Source organism: Aquarana catesbeiana, linkage group LG13 (genome assembly GCF_042186555.1).
Source record: "Aquarana catesbeiana isolate 2022-GZ linkage group LG13, ASM4218655v1, whole genome shotgun sequence".
Taxonomy (NCBI): domain Eukaryota; kingdom Metazoa; phylum Chordata; class Amphibia; order Anura; family Ranidae; genus Aquarana; species Aquarana catesbeiana.
In genome coordinates this window covers 178,059,079-178,079,439 of record NC_133336.1, presented here as the reverse complement: position 1 = coordinate 178,079,439, position 20,361 = coordinate 178,059,079, and the positions used below count along the sequence as shown (strand labels likewise).

The window sequence follows — 20,361 nt, the reverse complement described above, 5'->3', positions numbered from 1 at the left end:
GTTTGGAGATCAGCAAGAATTCAGCCAGGAATTTCCATTTGAGGAGTTTTTACTTTTCCTGCTGAAATCCATACATAAACGCTTTGTACATATGGGGATCAGCAGACTCTATGCTAATGCGCCATAACTACTATCTATGCCAGTAGATGGTGCAACAGAGTGCAGTGGGGGGGGGGGGGGGGGGGGCAGGAATCGAACACACTTGGAAGTGTTTTAGATGCTGAAGATGATTCACCTAGTAAAACTCCTGAAAGCGGAGATCAGCGCCAGGGGGCGGCAGAAGGGGTAAGTATTAAACCCCTGCTGCTCACACAAAATACCCTTCAAGACTATGTTTTTCTGCTGCTATCTGTACTATAGTTTGCAACCCAGAAAGCTGTGTGGGTGCGCCCGACATGTCCTTAGCAACCAATGACTTTAACAGTTTGTGAGACACGGATGGGCAGCCCGCACAACTTTCTAGGTTGCAGACTTTGGTAAGGATGGCAGCAGGGAAGAGCAGGGAGTTGGAAGGAGGTGTGGACTGTGCTTTCTTCCTCCTGTATACAAGAGTTAACACAGGATCACTCTCAGATCCAAATGTACAAGGGTTGGGACAGTTTTTTGTCTTCTTGCCACGGCACCCCTGAGGACTCTTTGCGGAAACCCAGTTGAGAAACACTGCACTAGACAATATGTTCGCTAAGCTATAACAGCATAGAATGGAGTTCTACACAGCTAAATTAGAGTAAACTTGGTAATCCACAAAATCAGCAATACATAATGGTATTAGAAAACAGTAACAGCATTGATAATCAATACTGCATTAACTCCTCTGTGAACAGAAGGCTATATTAATTTTAGAGTGCACTATACGTATATGAATGGCAGCTATGAAAGGTAAATCTCCCTAAAGAGGGATAATAGGCAAAGTTCTTGTGAAGCAGCAATCTGAATGAGTAGTCGTTAGCCTTAGTTCAGCTGTCTAGCGTAGGGGCTCAGTCTTTATGGTGGTGCACATGCGTACAGTCCCAGTAAAGTCTGCGTGCAGTAAACAAGGCTGCTAGTTAGATGTCTAGTCCCTATATGCTCAGTCTCTGCTAACAGGAACAGGTTTATTGCAGCAGTGTCCTCTTAACAGTTCCAGCAATACAGCAACAGGAGTCCCACTGATGTCAGCTCACTTCTGGATGTGCCTGAAGCAACCCCAGTCCACACAGGAGCAGCAATGTGCACACCTCGGTCTTCTCACAGCAAAGTGAGAAAGTTCTTTGGTATTGAGCTTGAGAAAATACAACTCCCTCTCCCCTTATATCTGGCTCGCATTGGGAATTGAGGTCCAATAATCCATAGACTGCCATAGTAAAGTTTATTTCCCAAACGTCATCTCCCACGATTCAATCCTGCTATCAAATCTCTTGGAATGCTTTTGCTTGTCAGCTCCCCCCGGTGGATGGAGGCAAGGTAGTGTTAACCCATTCAGCTGAAGTCCTTTGGAAGCACAGAGAGCAAGCACTGTAGCACAGTGTCCTAAATTGCTGTCTTTAGCCAAGTACATGGCTACAAATGTGCTGTGGAGAACTAGGTAAATTGAATCTCCTCCCAATAGACCCCTTGCCACACCCTCTTTTGGGATCCCTGGCTAATATTAAAGTATTGTCTATGACCTGTTCATCCATATCTGTAACTCTGTAATATCTGATTACATCTCCCTAAACATCTCAAACCAATTACAGGAGTTCAAAGCTACTTCCTCCTTCTGTGGAATGTAAAGTTAATCTACTAAAAATTGTTTGGATGCCACAATTTCTTTATTTACTGAGTAATTCTCCCTGATGGATCCCTCAGTTATAGTTAAAAAAATAAAAATAAATAAATGTTATATATAAGGACTTGATCTGGAAAAAAAAACCTAGAACAGACCTAAAGGCTCTACAACACTTAAAGGAAATGGGATAATTTACAAACCCCAGGCCCATGGATTAATTTCTTTGCATTTAGCTACAGCGTCTAGTAAGGTGGGATCCATCTAACCAATGCTCACCCTCCTACAAAATATGTTTTAGCTACTTCATGGGGAAAATGTGAAATACCATCAAACAACTTTTATGGGGCGTACACACGGTCGGACTTTTCGTCTACAAAAGTCCGACAGCCTGTCCGACAGACTTCCGGCGGACTTTCGGCGGACTTGCGGCAGACTTTCTAACGAACGGACTTGCCTACACACGACCACACAAAAGTCCGACCGATTTGTACGTGATGACGTACACCGGACTAAAATGAGGAAGTTCATAGCCAGTAGCCAATAGCTGCCCTAGCATGGGTTTTTGTCCGTCGGACTAGCACACAGACGAGCGGATTTCGGGGTCCGTCGTAGTTACGACGTAAGGATTTGAAGCATGTTTCAAATCTAAAGTCCGTCGGATTTGAGGCTGAAAAAGTCTGCTAAAAGTCCGGAGAAGCCCACACACGATCGGATTACCAGCCAGCTTTAGTCCATCGGCGTCCGTTGGACTTTTGTCGACGAAAAGTCCGACCGTGTGTACGCCCCATTAGGAATTGACAGACTGTGCTAAATATCATGTCTCCTTTTATCTTCTCCTGGAAGATTCATTTTATAGTTTCTCATAACTGAGGTCCTCCAGCCCTCTTATTTTTAACTTTCTCTAGAGTCTCTCCAGTTCCATCGTATCCCTCCTAAAGGACTGGTGACTAAAGCTGGACAGCATACTCAACATGCAGCCAAACCAGATTTTTGTAAAGTAGTAGAATTATGGTTTTATGTCTGGAGTAAATATTCATTTTAATGCATGTTAATAGTCTCCTAGCCTTGCTTGTTGCAGCTTGGCATTGCATGCTATTGCTGAGTCTGTGATCTATGAGCCTGTGATCCATCTTTTATTACCCAAGGAGTTCTCCCCCTAGTGAATAACTGGCATTCAGAATTTTGGCACTGACAGGCGACACAAGATACGTTAAATGCAGAGCAGAGCAGGGTTATCTAGTACATCTAATATGGAGGTGTCCAAATCTGGTGAAATACTGGGACAAAGTAATATGATATGTGAATATGGTATTCAATACAAATCTTGCCAATAACTCCCTTACTTGTATTTTAGGATACTCAAACATCTCAACACTTCCTTGCCCTGTTCTGTTCTAATCGTGGTATCCTGGGCCCTTTTTACTGCATGAAAATTAATGTGGCATCCTCCATCCACCCTGGAAGAGGGGCTGGCAAAGATGTTGTGCTATCATTTCAGAAATTGACTTACATGGGTTGCGGTACTTCAAAAACATTTCAGAACATCTGGTCTCTTTTGATAGACAGCTCATTAGGGACTACCCAAGGTTTACTGTTACAGTTTTTTGAGGATTCAGACATTATCTGCACATGCCATAAAACAGATGGGGCTATTCCCTTAGCTCTTAAGGTCAGGTCTTATTTGACAGTCTTAAGTGGGCTTAAGAATATATCATAATTCTGGTAATTTAAAATAAAATAAACCAATGTGTGATCCCACGCTATCATTTTAAAAACTAACATTAAACAGCTGCAACCAAGTAATTGTGTTCCCACAACTTGATATTATACTGAATGTATAATTGTCTATTGGTTGCGCTTGTTCAAAAAATTTGCAACATCAAAAAATGTATCCGCTCATCTATTGAAGTGTTAAACATAAAGTCTGTCTAATGATATTCAAACAAAGTTCATATGTGATAAGACAAATTCATCGATCTTCACACTTTTCTCCACCAAAACTGTGACTTCCTCATGGACCCCTGAGGAAGTAATGTGTTAATGTGTTAGTGATGACACGCGTTTAAATGTAAGTGCATGCTGTTTAAAAAAGGTCTTAAGTTTTAATACTACACAATGGATGCCTATTCATTTTGATTGAGGGACGGTGGAGGAGAAAGGAAGATATATCTATACTACCTCTTGAGTAGGGATGAGCTTCGAGTTCGAGTCGAACGTAAGTTTGACTCGAACATCGGCCGTTCGACCGTTCGTCGAATTACAAACATTATGGACCATTCGTGCCAAATTCGAGTGGCGCGTCTCGGCCCATAATTCACTGAGGCATCGTAGTGCATTGCTGGCTGATGATTGGCTAAGCATGCACTATGACCCGCATGCTTTGGCCAATCACAGCGCGGTAAGAACGGAGACCCATAATTGGCCAAAGGCAGGGTGGCTTTGGCCAATTATGCCTCAGGGGATTTAGTACAGGCCCCACACTATATAAGGCCGCCTGGAAGTCGGCCTTGTGTAGTGTGTTCCAGCGTGCTGAGAGATAGAGAGAGAGAGAGAGACAGTGTCATTTCATTTGAGTTAGATATAGCAGGCAGGCGAGTCAGTTAGCTGCAGTCAGTGTATTTAGTATATATATGCATCCCAGGTGTTATATATATACATATATATATATATATATATATATATATATATATACACACACACGACGAACGGTCGAACGGCCGATGTTCGAGTCAAACTTCAGATTAGCTAGATCCGTTATTCTCTTCCTAATATACTTACAGGCAGGCAGCTGAAGTATTTTCAGTCAGTGTACTGTATCCTGTGCACAGTGTGCAACTAAAGCTAACTGCAGACAATTGCTGGTGTTCTCTTCCTAATAATACCACGGGCAGGCAGCTGCAGTATTTTCAGTCAGTGTACTGTATCCTGTGCACACTGTGCAACTAAAGTAAACTGCAAACAATTGCTGGTGTTCTCTTCCTAATAATACCACAGGCAGGCAGCTGCAGTATTTTCAGTCAGTGTACTCTATCCTGTGCACAGTGAGCAACTAAAGCAAACTGCAGACAATTGCTGGTGTTCTCTTCCTAACATACTTACAGGCAGGCAGCTGCAGTTTTTCAGTCAGTGTACTGTATCCTGTGCACAGTGTGCAACTAAAGCAAACTGCAGACAATTGCTGGTGTTCTCTTCCTATTAATACCCCAGGCAGGCAGCTGCAGTATTTTCAGTCAGTGTACTGTATCCTGTGCACAGTGTGCAACTAAAGCTAACTGCAGACAATTGCTGGTGTTCTCTTCCTAATATACTTACAGGCAGGCAGCTGCAGTATTTTCAGTCAGTGTACTGTATCCTGTGCACAGTGTACAACTAAAGCAAACTGCAGACAATTGCCGGTGTTCTCTTCCTAATAATACAACAGGCAGGCAGCTCCAGTATTTTCAGTCAGTATACTGTATCCTGTGCACAGGGTGCAACTAAAGCTAACTGCAGACAATTGCTGGTGTTCTCTTACTAATAATACCACAGGCAGGCAGCTGCAGTATTTTCAGTCAGTGTACTGTATCCTGTGCACAGTGTGCAACTAAAGCTAACTGCAGACAATTGCTGGTGTTCTCTTCCTAATAAAACTACAGGCAAGCAGGCGATTCAGCTAGCTGCAGTATAATCAGTACATATATACATCCCAGCTTTGTACAGCTACATCTAACTGCAGGCCATTCCTTGTGTACCTGTTCCAATACATCAAAGACAGTATGTCTGGAAGGCCAGAGAGGCAGACAGTCACAGGCCAATAAAAGAGGGCAAGCTCTGTGTCTAGAGGCAACAGTGCTGGTTGTAGACACGGTGCATCCTCATCAGCACGTGGCCATGGGGCATGCTTGTCCTTTTTTTCGGCAGCTGGCCGTGTTGAGCCACAACATGCCGAAGAGTTGGTAGAGTGGATGACCAAGCCGTCCTCATCCTCCTCATCCTCCTCATCCTCTGTCACCCAGGCTACCTTGGCTGCCAATGCAGGTGCCAAAGTGGCCTATTCCTTGGACTCGAGGTCATCATCAGTTACTCCTTCCCTAGCCCCACCAGAGGAGTCCCCCGAACTGTTCGACCACAGTGTCGGGTACATGCTGCAGGAGGATGTGCAGAGTTTTGAAGGCTCCAATGATGGTACCCAGCTTGAGGAAGGCAGTAACGTGAGCCCAGAGAGAGGGGTTGCCCAAGAAGGACAACAAACTGGCAGTCATGTTCCCCCAGCTGCAGCAAACTGCCAGGTTTGCTCCAGTGACGAGGAGGGAGGGGATGATGAGCTCACCGACTCTACATGGGTGCCTGATAGGAGAGAGGAGGCAGAGGAGGAGGAGGAGGAGGCACATCTCCAATGAGGCAGGATGTCCTCCAGGGGCCAGCTTAAGGGCAGCCAACTGACTGCATCCCACCGCATAGCTCCGCAAGTGTAGGGCGCTGCTGTCTCTGCACTTTATTCCAAAAGTTCTTTGGTGTGGGCCTTTTTTGAGACGTGTGCAGCAGATCGCACCGCTGCTATTTGCAACATATGTCTGAAGCGTATCAAGCGTGGACCAGACAGCAAGCGCTTGGGCACCACATGCTTAATCAGACATATGTCGAGCTCCCATGCAGCCCATTGGCAACACTACCTAAAAGACTCACACCAAAGAACAAAGCGGACCTCTCCTTGCTCCTCCTCATCAGCTGGGATCTCCAACCCCACTATACCTTTAGTCCTCTCAGAAACCTGCACTGAGAGGAATGAAGGTGTAGAATCAGGTGTGCCACTGCCAAGTACTTGTGGGCAATCTGCTATCCATACACCAACGTCTGATTCTAGCAGGCAGATTTCCCTACCCCAGTTGCTCCACCGGCGAAAGAAGTTCACTCCCAGCCATCCACATGCCCAGTGGTTGAATGCTAGCTTGGCTAAATTGCTAGCAGTTCAACTGCTGCCTTTTCAGTTGGTAGACTCTGCCCCCTTCCGTGAGTTTGTGGAATGTGCGGTACCTCAGTGGCAGGTTCCCAAACGCCACTTTTTTTCACGGAAGGCGATTCCGGCTCTCTACCTGCATGTGGAAGGCAATGTCCATGCCTCGCTGGACAGGGCGGTCAGCGGTAAGGTGCATATTACCGCTGACTCATGGTCCAGCAGTCATGGACAGGGACGTTACCTATCTTTCACCGCGCACTGGGTGACTCTGCTGGCAGCTGGAAAGGATGCAGGACAGGGTGCAGTAGTGTTGGAGGTTGTTCTGCCACCACGCCTCCAAAATTCTACTAGTGGTGATTCTGCCACACCTCTCCCCTCCACCCCCTCCTCTTCTTCTTCCTCCATGGCCTCTTCCTGTGCTGATTTGTCCTCGGAACCAGCGGCGCTCCGTAGGTGTTCAAGGGGCTACACAAGCACGCAGGCAAAAAGATGCCATGCGGTGCTTGAGCTGGTGTTCTTGGGCGACAGGAGCCACACTGGGGCAGAGATTCTGTTAGCTCTGCAGGGGCAGGCTCAGAGGTAGTTGACGCCACGCCAGCTTAAGCCAGGAATGGTGGGTTGCTACAATGGCACCAACCTCCTCTCCGCCCTCTGACAGGGACAACTGACCCATGCGCCCTGTTTGGCTCACGTCCGTAACGTGGTGGTGCAGCGGTTCTTGGGCAGGCACCCAGGCTTACAGGATGTCCTGAGGCAGGCCAGGTAAGTCTGTGTGCATTTCCGCTGGTCATATAATGCCAGTGCTCGGCTGGCTGACCTCCAAAAGGAATTTAACCTGCCCAAGAACCGCCTAATCTGTGACATGCCCACCAGGTGGAACTCAATGTTGGCCATGCTGCAGCAGCTGCACACGCAGCAGAGGGCCATCAATGAGTACCTGTGCGACTATGGCACCAGGACAGGGTCAGGGGAGCTTGGTTTTTTTTCCCCACGCCAGTGGGCCATGATCAGGGATGCATGCACTGTCCTGTCACCATTTAAGGAGACCACGAGGATGGTGAGCAGTGACAGTGCATGCATCAGTGACACTGTCCCTCCTTCTTGTCCACCTGTTGGAGCACACGCTGCGTGGAATAATGGACAGGGCACTTGAGGCAGAACAGAGGCAGGAAGAGGAGGACTTCCTTAGCTCTCCAGGCCCCCTTTATCCAGATAGTGTTCCTGCGTGCCCGCCGATCACACAGGAAGAGGAGGAGGATTGTGTCAGCATGGAGGTGGAGCCTAGCATTCAGCATCAGCAGCAGTCTTCAAGGAATCATTTACAGTCTGAAGAAACCCATGGACTTGTACGTGGCTGGGGGGAGGTGGCTGCAGATCATGTCGTTCTTAGTGACCCAGAGGACTCCGGACCGAATGCCTCAGCAAACCTACACTGGATGGCCTCCCTGATCCTGCAAAGCCTGCGGAAGGATCTTCATATTTGTGGTATCAAGGAGAGGGATAATTACTGGCTGGCAAACCTCCTTGATCCACGTTACAAGGGTAAGGTTGCGGACCTTATCTTGCCGTCGCAGAGGGAGCAGAGGATGAAAAATCTTCGGGGGGCCTTGCAGAAAGGTTTGTGCAACGCATTTCCAGAGCCTGGGAGGTTACAATTTCCTGGTCCTCCTGGACAACGTGTTGCTGAGGCTTTGGTCAGTCACAGAAGGAGTCGTGGAGAAGGTGGCCGTCTGACCGATGCGTTCAGACAATTTTTTAGTCCGCAGTCCCAAGGTATGATCGGTTCCAGCAACCATCTCCAGCGTCTGATTCACATGGTGCAGGAATACCTAGGGGCAAGATCAAACTTGGATACCTTTCCCATCGAAAATCCTCTGGGTTACTGGGTCTTGAGGATGGATCACTGTCCAAAGCTTGCACAGTATGCAATTGATCTACTGGCCTGTCCTGCATCCAGCGTTCTTTCGGAACGCACATTCAGTGCTGCTGGAGGCTTTGTAACCAATCACAGGGTGCCCCTGTCCACCGAATCGGTCGATCGGCTGACCTTCATAAAAATGAATCAGTCTTGGATCACCAGCTACCAAGCACCTGAGTGACTATCCTGTTATGCTGAGTGACTATCCTCTTCCTCCTCAATGTTCATGCTGATAGCTTGTAAGAACATTTTTGGTTCTGGGCACTGCCACCAGTGGCTAAGGCCCAATTTTTCAGCCCCTGTTTAAAAGGGGCGTGTAATTACAATTTTTGATGCAATACTTTGCAGCAGGGCTCATTCCTGCGCTCCAACTAAAGTATATGTGAGGGGTTGCAGTGTTGTGGCACCAGCACCAGTGCCTAAGGCCCAATTTTTCAGCCACTGTTTAAAAGGGGCGTGTAATTACACTTTTTGATGCAATACTTTGCAGCAGGGCTCATTCCTGTGCTCCAACTAGAGTATCTGTGAGGAATTGCAGTGTTGTGGCAACAGCACCAGTGCCTTAGGCCCAATTTTTCAGCCCCTGTTTAACAGGGTCATGTAATAACAATTCTTGATCTAATATTTCACAGCAGGACCTGTTTCTGCACCCACCAAGAGTAACTGTGAGGCCTTACAGTGTTGTGGCAACACCACCACACCGTCCACCACCAAAGGCCCAATTTTTTCTGACCCTGTTCAACAGGGGCATGTAATTACTATTCTTTATCTAATATTTAACTGGAGACCCATGTTGTCTCCCCCCTTTCTGGAGTGTAGACAAGTGGGTTTATGCATGGCATACATACAGTATCTCACAAAAGTGAGTACACCCCTCACATTTTTGTAAATATTTTATTATATCTTTTCATGTGACAACACTGAAGAAATTACACTTTGTTACAATGCAAAGTAGTGAGTGCACAACTTGTATAACAGTGTAAATTTGCTGTCCACTCAAAATAACTCAACACACAGCCATTAATGTCTAAACCGCTGGCAACAAAAGTAAGTACACTCCTAAGTGAAAATGTCCAAATTTGGCCCAATTAGCCATTTTCCCTTCCCGGTGTGATGTGACTCGTTAGCGTTACAAGGTCTCAGGTGTGAATGGGAAGCAGGCATGTTAAATTTGGTGTTATCGCTCTCACTCTCTCATACTGGTCATTGGAAGTTCAACATGGCACCTCATGGCAAAGAACACTGAGGATCTGAAAAAAAGAATTGTTGCTCTACATAAAGATGGCCTAGGCCATAAGAAGGTTGCCAAGACCCTGAAACTGAGCTGCAGCCATTTAATAGGACAGGTTCCACTCAGAACAGGCCTCGCCATGGTCGACCAAAGAAGTTGAGTGCACGTGCTCAGCACCATATCCAGAGGTTGTCTTTGGGAAATAGATGTATGAGTGCTGCCAGCATTGCTGTAGAGATTGAAGGGGTGGGGGTTCAGCCTGTCAGTGTTCAGACCATACGCCTCACACTGCATCAAATTGGTCTGTATGGCTGTCGTCCCAGAAGGAAGCCTCTTCTAAAGATATTGCACAAGAAAGCCCGCAAACAGTTTGCTGAAGACAAGTAGACTAAGGACATGGATTACTGGAACCATGTCCTGTGGTCTGATGAGACCAAGATAAACTTATTTGATTTAGATTGCGGCAACCAGGTAAGGAGTACAAAGACAAGTGTGTCTTGCTTACAGTCAAGCATGGTGGTGGGAGTGTCATGGTCTGGGGTGAGTGCTGCCAGCACTGGGGAGCTACAGTTCATTGAGGGAACCATGAATTCCAACATGTACTGTAACATACTGAAGCAGAGCATTCCCTCCCTTTGGAGATTGGGCCGCAGAGCAGTATTCCAACATGATAATGACCCCAAACACACCTCCAAGACGACAACTGCCTTGCTAAAGAAGCTGAGGGTAAAGGTGATGGACTGGCCAAGCATGTCTCCAGACCTAAACCCTATTGAGCATCTGTAGGGCATCCTCAAATGGAAGGTGGAGGAGCGCAAGGTCTCTAACATCCACCAGCTCCGTGATGTCGTCATGGAGGAGTGGAAGAGGACTCCAGTGGCAACCTGTGAAGCTCTGGTGAACTCCATGCCCAGGAGGGTTAAGGCAGTGCTGGAAAATGGTGGCCGCACAAAATATTGACACTTTGGGCCCAATTTGGACATTTTCACTTAGGGGTGTACTCACTTTTGTTGCCAGCGGTTTAGATATTAATGGCTGAGTGTTGAGTTATTTTGAGGGAAACGCAAATTTACACTGTTATGTAAGCTGTACACTCACTACTTTACATTGTAGCAAGGTGTAATTTCTTCAGTGTTGTCACATGAAAAGATATAATAAAATATTTACCAAAATGTGAGGGGTGTACTCACTTTTGTGAGATACTGTATGTCTATAAATACATTCAAAAAAAGTTTAGAAAGAGATATAGGGTGGTGCCTTGTATTTAGTTTTGGGACTTTGATATTTGTATGGTTACTCACGCCACTGTTTCACAACTGTATTGCCTACTTCTGTAACAATGGTATTTACCTTACCTGTCACCCCACCCCATCTGTGTTTTGTCAAATTGTTAATGCACAATACCAAACTAAAATCTACTTTAAAAGTATACAGTCTGCTTAGGTGTCTGTTACAGGCAAAACCTCCATCACTTTTCAGTAAGAATAAAAGACATGGTTTTGATAGAAGGAGTCTACAATAGATATGTTTAGCTGTATTCTACAATGTTTATAGGGTGAAAGCTGCAAACTGAGTGATCCAGAGAATATAAAATGGAACACAACATTTTTTATGTAGCATAAACCTGGATTAAGCAAAAAACCAAAAAGTAAAAATATATTACCTCCAGTAATAAGAGCTGTTCCATTGCCAAATATAAGATTATTTTTCTGAATGAGGGAACAGTAATATTTTCCAGAGTCCTGTATGCTTATATTGTGTAATTCTAGAACAGGGCCAGTGTCCTCCTGCTTACAGTTGTACTTCTCAGATGAATTGCCTCGTCTACAGAATGCAACTTTTTCCAGCTTTTTAGGGTCCCTCCAAGTCCTCCGAAACCAGTAGAACATTCTAGTTCCATTTAGTGAGTCATTGTTGACCAAACACGAAATATTCAACATGCCTCCAGAAGGAGCATACGTCAATATGTAAGGATGACATAGTTTGATAGCTACTCCTGTAAAATAAAATTAATTAACCGTATATTAGTCATTATTGCTTCATTTCTAGTTAAAAAAGTGGTTTAATTATATTTTCTATATAATGGTCAGGAATAATCAAATAAATAAATACATATTTAAAAAAAAAAAAAAACATTTTTTGAAGTCAGCTAAATCTAAAAAAAAAACCATAAAAACATTTTGTATCTTTTGTATCCTTATATTCAGCCAGCAGGTAGCTTAAAAAAAGGCTCCTTTTCACGTTTCCTTTATTTGCTTTGTACTTGTAAGAAAAAAGTCTATTCTTCACAGAGCTCAAAAGCACATGCATAAACGAGTCAGAGAAGAGACCCATCTCCTAATGGGAAGCTCATTCACAGATTTCAGACAGAGAAATTGAGCCTCAAGGCAGGTAGATTCTATTGTACTTTTCTTTAGATAACTCATAGTGCTCTGGCAATTCTTTGCGATATAATAAAGCCCTACTCAGGCATAACTACATGGAATTGTAAGGGGTAGGCGGGTGACACTTTCTCCTCGTTGGTTGCCAAGCAAGGGTCACATGAGATGCCTACCTTGGGTGGGTTCTTCTGGGCTATGCTAGCCACTTTGAACAGGGTCACTGCCTTATACATGAGGTACCTTTACTTGAACAGACAACTGATCTCTATTAAATTTTCTCAATGTAATATACTGTACATCACCACGGTTACTGATGCATTTAGAAGGGACACACAGAGCCAATCAGGCCCAAACTGGGCCCAAAAAAAGGCCTGGGCATTTTAGACTGAGCAGCCCTCGCGTGCGGGGGGGGGGGGTTGTAGGAGGCGTTCACGGCGGGGGGGGGGGGTCTGGGCGGTTAGTGATTTGGGGTTTCAGGATGTGTTGATTTGTGTGTTGAAGCCAGGTACAATATAAACTATTAACTCACAGAGCCAGGTATAAATTATTACTCACAGAGCCAGGTACAAATTATTACTCACAGAGCCAGGTACAAATTATTACTCAAAGAGCCAGGTACAAATTATTACTCACAGAGCCAAGTATAAAAAAGATCATAGTTACCATTAAGGAAAGGAGCACTCTCTTGCCCTGGAGCATCAGATCTAATCCCTTCACAGGCGGGAAGAGGAGTGGGCGTGCACTGCTTTCCCTATATGCGGCCGCAGCACCTCATCAGCTTTCATTCGCAGGAGGCGAATATGAGACCCGCCTCCCGCACTTTAAGCCAGCAAGGTGCTGCGGCCGCATATAGGGAAGGTGATGGCCCCGGCTTCTCTGTCCCTCCTCCTCCCCTTGCGTCCTGGTTGCCAGGTGACTGGTGACTGCAGGGCACATGCGCAAACTGCGGCTTTCAGTTGCCATAGTGGGCGGGGGAATGGAGAGACTTTCTGATCCTCCCACCATCACCAGGAATATGCATGCATATTGTTCTGCAGCCGGCCCTGCCAGCTCTTTTTAAGACATGCGACCTGGCAGCCCAGTGGCCCTCGGCCCACCGGGCAAACGCCTGGTCTGCAGTATGGCCAGTCCGGGCCTGGAGCCAATGCACTCTTCACCTGTCCAGCGTATCGCCACTACCTCACTCCCAGTAACAGTATGGAGCCCTGCCGTGCACCTAGCACTAACTCCTTGTGTGCACTTCTCTTAAATCTTCCTCTTCCGTACCTGTGTACAGGCTGGGGACCTCTGTGGTGCCGATCTTGCTAAGGGAGATGGACTTGCTCAAGGAGAGAGTGCCGACAACAACTCCTCCTGCAAGAAGCTATCCCACCTGTCACCTGCATCCGCTCCTGGACCCCTGCCCTGCAGCCGGATCCCTTCCTGTCTGCTCTTTCTGTCTCCTGTCACCCTCTCCCTGTCCTGTCTTGCTCCCAGCCCTATCTGCTTGATCTCCCGTGTATGGCCCCGGCTTGCTACAATCACGATTGTATCCCACATCTATATGTACATTTGGTTTAGGTAGGTTATTTGTTGTGTGTCACTGTGGTTTTGGTTGTTGGTTTGTTACACTGTTTGCCATATTGTTTGCCATATCACTTTTGTGTATTTACTTACCGAACCTGGGCTTGGCATTTTCTGTGACAGGCCACATATTTCTGGTCACATCGGTCTCTGACATATACCCAATGCGTTTCGGGGAAAGGCCTCCCCCTTCTTCAGGGCTTGAGAAGTGGATGTTGTTAAATCACGATGAGATGTAAAAAAAGACCTATGTTGTAATTTTCTGTTGTATTTCCAGGACAGGAACAAAAGGGAAATCTCCTCAGTGGGACATAGCCAGCCTAAAAAAACCTTTAGCCTTCCCTACTAAACTGGAAAATGGCTATGCATACGCTATATTTTTTTCTTAAGCAAATATATTTTTTTGAAGATACCACCCATATTTATAAAATGACCCTTTTGATTTTTCAAGACCAATTCATATATTATTCTTAGACCCAGCCCTGACACTAAGGAATTTTTTTTAATACCAATTTTAATTCCAATTCCTATGTGTGAAGGAAGGAGTGGTGTTACAACATACAATTGGGAGATATGCTTCTCTGGCTGCAAAGCACGTTTAACAAATGGCCACAGCTATATTATAATGGTTCTATTCAATGGGAGAACAGCAGAATATAGGCAAGAGACAAGACACCAAAGGTAGAGAGGACAGCGATAAGAAACAAAAAAGGTAGATAAAGTGGTAATTTGAGGGGACAAGAAACAGCCTCGCTCGCTTTTCATTATATTATTACTATAACCTCCACAGCAATTAGGGGCTGGTTGATGCCAGAACACGCGCGTTTGCGTGCACTGCGTTTTGACAGCCTATTCATTTAAATGAGCTGCAAAAGGCATTAGATCATGGAAAGAGTAGCGTGAACACAATTTTTTAACAACGCACTAAATGGTACTCCGGTACCACGTGCCTTGTTGTCCACAAATGCAACCCAGTGATCTGCGTTTGTGCCGCTATTAACAACACATTGGATTGCAGATTGCAAGTGTAGAGCTTTCACCTGTGCGCCTCTCCTGCACCATGTTCTGGTGTGAACCGGTGCCTAGTCTAGGTGCTCAGGTTGCCACGAATCTTTTAGGACCCAGGGAATGTCTCTGAACTAGACTACAGATGGTAATTGGTTTGTTTGTGGAAAACAAACAACTAATAACACGCAATTGTAAGCAACAAAACATATATACAATCAATAGAAGAAATCTTTCAACTTACTATAATAAAAAAGTATTTGAATGAGAAAATTACCACTTGCCGACCGCCGCACACACATATACGTCTGTAGAATGGTACAGGTAGGCAAATGGGCATACCTGTATGTCCCTCTGAATTTGCCGCCTTTCAGCGTGCCCGCAGGTCCCACAAACTCGATGTTTGCCGGCGGCCCGCAATTGTGGCGAGGAGAGGCAGAACGGGGAGGTGCCTATGTAAACAATTTCCCTGTTCTGTCTAGCAATATGACAGGGATCTACTACTTGTCATCGAGAGCAGTAATCTCTGTCATGTTGTAGTGAGCCCATCCCCCTACAGTTAGAATCACTGCCTAGGACACACTTAACCCCTTGATCGCCCCCTAGTGTTTAACCCCTTCCCTGCCAATGTCATTTATACGGTAATCAGTGGCTGTTTGTAGCTCTGATCGCTGTATAAATGACAATGGTCCCAAAATAGTGTCAAAAGTGTCCGATGTGTCCACCATAATGTGGCAGTCCCAATAAAAATCGCAGATCGCTTGATGGCTTTCGTCTTACTAGCAGCTAAACGGGCCATTCCCCAATGCTGGTTGACCAAAGCTCCCCCTACTTTTGCTCAATTTCTAAATAACACAGGTGATATTCGTAGGATGGAACATCTTACTGCTATTATTGAAGAAACCCTTCCTAGTTTCGATAAAACATGGGAACCGTGGGATGCTTCTGAATATAATTTGGAGAAACCCAATCAGACATGATGTTCATGTAGCTAACCAATACCTAGAATAATTTAATGCTGGTCTTTTTTTTCTCTCCTACACTAGATGTGTATATTTTATATGTCAATCACTAGTTATACTATTCCTACCCTTGTTTATTCATAGAATGTGATGAAGTGGTTTCCTTGAGATAGACTTCTTTCTTATGTTATTCCATTTAATATGTGTGTATATTGTTATATCATTGTATAACATGGTAAACTTTCAATAAACAAACAATTAAAAAAAAAAAAATCGCAGATTGCTGCTATTGCTATTAAAAAAAAAAAAAAAAAAAAAATTACATAAATCTATCCCCTATTTTGTAGATGCTATAACTTTTGTGCAAACCAATCAATATACACTTATTGCGATTTTTTTTACCAAAAATACGTAGAAGAATACATATCGGCCTAAACTGTGGAAGAAAATATTTTTTTTAGATATTTTTGGGGGATATTTATTACAGCAAAAAGTAAAAAATATTGCTTTTTTTTCAAAATTGTCGCTCTTTTTTTGTTTAAAGCGCAAAAAATAAAAACCTCAGAGGTGATCAAATACCACCAAAAGAAAGCTCTATTTGTGGGGGAAAAAAAGGACGTCAATTTTGTTTGGGTACAATGTCGCATGACCATGCAATTGTCAGCTAAAGCAACGCAGTACAGAATAACAAAAAATGCTCTGGTCAGGAAGGGGGTAAAACCTTCCGGGGCTGAAGTGGTTAAAAAAATATATAACATTTGATTACCTATCATTTAGAAGTATCTGCATCAATATTATTATCCCTAAATTGAAGGGATCACAGCAATAAGGAAGTTTTAGTTTAACTAACTTTTGGCAAACCAAAAAAAAAAAGTTAATTTGTTGAATTGTTAAACCTCCTTGTTGTTCACGTATTAACACATGATTCAGCAGTGTTAGCATACAAAAATATATTTTCTATATAAAAAAAATTTATATATATATATATATATATATATATATATATATATATATATATAATGAAATCAGATTACACATGTTATTTAACTATGAATACCACTACTTTATATTACCAGTAGTACCAGTTTTTATTACTACCCCGCAACTGTATGTATCTACATACAGTTATGGGGTAGTAATAAAAACTGGCAACTGGCAACAAGCAACTGTTTATAAATTCATATAATCATCATCATCTTTAAGTTTTATCCTGTAAGGGTTATGAGTCTGGCTGTGACTATAAAACATAATGATACCAATGACTGTAAGGTGGTCGGCACTGTCAAAAGCAGGAATCAGCAATGGGAACCCATATATTTCATTTATACGTGTATATAGCCTTAGTCTGCAAAATATATTTTAAACATTTGTTAAGAATGCCCAACTAAACCACGTGACCACAGAACATTACTAGGTGTTCATTAGAAGTAGCACGTTTGACTGCCTTATAGCTCTTACCTTCAAAAATAAGAAACAAGTAAAAGAGATGCATAGCTCATCAGCAGAGAAGGTGTTGTAAACCATCACAGTAAATTCTAATTATTACATTTTCCACCCCGGAAATGTTACTTTTACTAGACATACTCTTTAGAAAAACTCCTCCTCTTAAAAAAAAAAAAAAGAGAAAAAAAAAAGAAAAAGAAAAGCAGAACACAAACTAGTCCATGCTACATAAATTGAATAAAAACGATATGAAGTCAAAAGAGCTGCATATACTTCTGTATTGTTAATATAAAACTATAATAAAAAAGTGATATTAAGTTGGACCTACAATCAAAGTTTAGGTCCACTGTATTAGCGCACAATAGAAAATGGTGGAGAGGTGTATTAAAGTATTGATAAACCTATGAAGATATAATAATGCACATGCTCTCTTAATGAAAGATTATAATGCTATTAATTAAAAACATCTTAAACATATTAAATGACAGTTATATGGTTCATTTTTTTTCTTACAAGTCTAAACTCACCTCTTGACAAGGGTTGATCACAACTCGAGCTGGAATCCTACATCCTTTATCCTGTATAATATAAAGATAAAAGGGTAGTTTAGATTTCCTGTTTGGAGTACTTGAGGGTTCTTTCAACTTCCTCCACTTCTCCTCTCCTCTCCTAAACTTCTATTCTCCTCTCCTGCACCTTGTGGGCAGTGATGCCAACCTCCCGAAGCATTTTTTTACTGGAAAGTTTACTCACGGAGCACAATTTTTACTGACAACCTAAAAAACTCTGATTAAAAATTAAGACAACCGATATTTAAATAGTATAACCACATTATGGAAATACTGACAATACCCATAGCAAGTAATTTGCCTGGTTTACACTTAAAAAGTCAACCCAGCATGACAAATTATTAGCCCCTGATATTTACAGACAGTTGTAAAAAATCACAGATTTTTACAAACTGTCCGTAAATGTACTGAAGGTTGGCAACCCTGCTTGTGGGGCATGGCGTTATCATCCTGAGAGCTCCATGCCCCTCCAGGGTGGCTCCTTCTTCCGATGGCTGCCTTTTACACCATTCCGATTTTCCATGGTAATTTCTGGCTTCATGTTGCAAGTTGCGTGCTGCCATCCTCACCACCCTTATGGTTCCACTCCTGCTCTTTGTCTTATGCTGGGCTGTCATTTTCTCCCTGACTCTGTATTTCAAACTCTCTGTGCTCTCAGTGATTCTGCTTCAACGTTCCTTAGTCCCAAGATCAGTGGCGGCAGGTGAAGTTTTAGGATAGGGGGGCACCAGACCCCGCCTTTCCTTTTTGACCCCTCCCACTTGGTGAAAATGGGCATGGGTTCAGTGAAATAGGGGGCGTGGCTCTAAGGTGGTGTGGAGGGAGAGGGAGGGAGAAAGGGAGGGAGGGACAGCAGGCCCAGATCCTGCACAACAATAGAAATATGTGTATTCTAGAAAGTTTAACAATCAACAGATAAAGATACTCCAAACACCTGGTGTTAGCACTTCAATCATCCCGGCACCATGGTTGTTATGGTGTCAGGATGATTGAAGCGCATTATTTCTAATATTACATTGTAATATGAAATTAAATCATTCAACTCACCATAATGCAGAATCAGTGTCACTTGCCATGTCGCCTGCCACCAAATGCCATCAGGTGTCCCCAGCGGAGTCCGTCCTTACATCAGGTGCCCCCAGCGGAGTCCGTCCTTACATCAGGTGCCCCCAGCGGAGTACCTCCTTACATCAGGTGCCCACAGCAGAGTCCCTCCTTTCCCTCCTTACATCAGGTGCCCCCAGCGGAGTCCCTCCTTAAATCAGGTGACCCCAGCGGAGTCCCTCCTTACATCAGGTGCCCACAGCGGAGTCCCTCCTTACATGAGGTGCCCACAGCAGAGTCCCTCCTTACATCAGGTGCCCCCAGCAGAGTCCCTCCTTACATGAGGTTCCCCCAGGGGAGCTCCTCCTTACATCTGTGTCCCCAGTGGAGCCCCTCCTTACATCTGTGTCCCCAGCGGAGCCTCTCCCTACATCTGTGTCCCCAGTGCAGTCCCTCCTTACATCTGTGTCCCCCAGCGGAGTCCCTTCATACATCTGTGTCCCCAGCGGAGCCCCTCTTCACATCTGTGTCCCCAGCGGAGCCCCTCTTTACATCTGTGTCCTCAGCGGAGCCCCTCCACACATCTGTTTCCACAGTGGAGCCCCTCCATACATCTGTTTCCCCAGTGGAGCCCCTCCTTATATCTAAGTCCCCAGTGGAGCCCCTCCTTACATCTGCATCCCCAGCAGAGCCCCTCCTTACATCTGTGTCCCTAGCTGAGCCCCTCCTTACATCTGTGTCCCCAGTGGAGCCCCTCCTTACATCTGTGACCCCAGCGGAGCCCCTTCATACATCTTTGTCCCCAGTGGAGCCCCTCCTTACATCTGTGTCCCCAGTGGAGCAGCAGGATCCTCCTCACATCTGTGTCCCCGGCAGCACAGCCCTCCTTCAAGCTGCATCTGTGCTAGTTCCTGGCTTTCTCCGTGTGTTCACAACACAAGGGGATTACTATTAGTCCTCACGGCGGCCATCTTTTTGTAGCCCACCGGAAGAGACTTTGTTCTCACACTGAGAACAAAACACCCGGCCGGGCAGGTGCTGCTTGGCGCAATAGATTACGCCACAAAGCAGCTCCAAACCCCACCCCAATGAAGCGCCGCGTCTGCAATCTCATGATTGTATTGATGGGGCGCTTCCCATAGTGCACTGTGTCTAGCGGCCGAACACCGTGCACTTAGTTAAAGGACATTTTTTTCGTTTTTTTTTTCTTAAAGGGGCCGTTTAAAAAAAAAAATTGTTTTTTTTTCCATTTTTTTTTTTTGGTGACTACAGGAGGGGGGGGGGGGGGGGTGCCCAGGCGCCCCCTATGGATGGGCCGCCACTGATCCATACCCACTTTCTTCTCTGGTCATTCGCCTTCATTTCCATCCATGCCAGCTCTTCTCTTTCATCATTCCCTATCTCTTTTATCCATACCCACTCTGTCTGGTCATTCTCCTGTTCTATTTAGGCCAGGTTCACATATGTGCTAATTGGAATTCGGTTTTCACTGCATCCAATTTGCATGACATGTGAATGTGACCGGCTCTCAATGGAGTCAGTTCACACATGTCCGGGGTGGC

General features: G+C 44.7%; 1 protein-coding gene across 1 annotated transcript in view; it reads right to left on the bottom strand.

Moving 5' to 3' along the window:
• LOC141117770 (uncharacterized) overlaps nucleotides 1-11,830 on the bottom strand; it is a 38,795-nt gene extending 26,965 nt beyond the window's left edge. The window contains exon 1 of the mRNA XM_073610798.1: nucleotides 11,496-11,830. Within this exon, the coding sequence (XP_073466899.1) occupies nucleotides 11,496-11,772 (277 nt within the window). The 5' untranslated portion in view covers nucleotides 11,773-11,830. The remainder of the gene's footprint in view (nucleotides 1-11,495) is intronic.
• Between the last annotated feature and the right edge of the window lie 8,531 nt (nucleotides 11,831-20,361).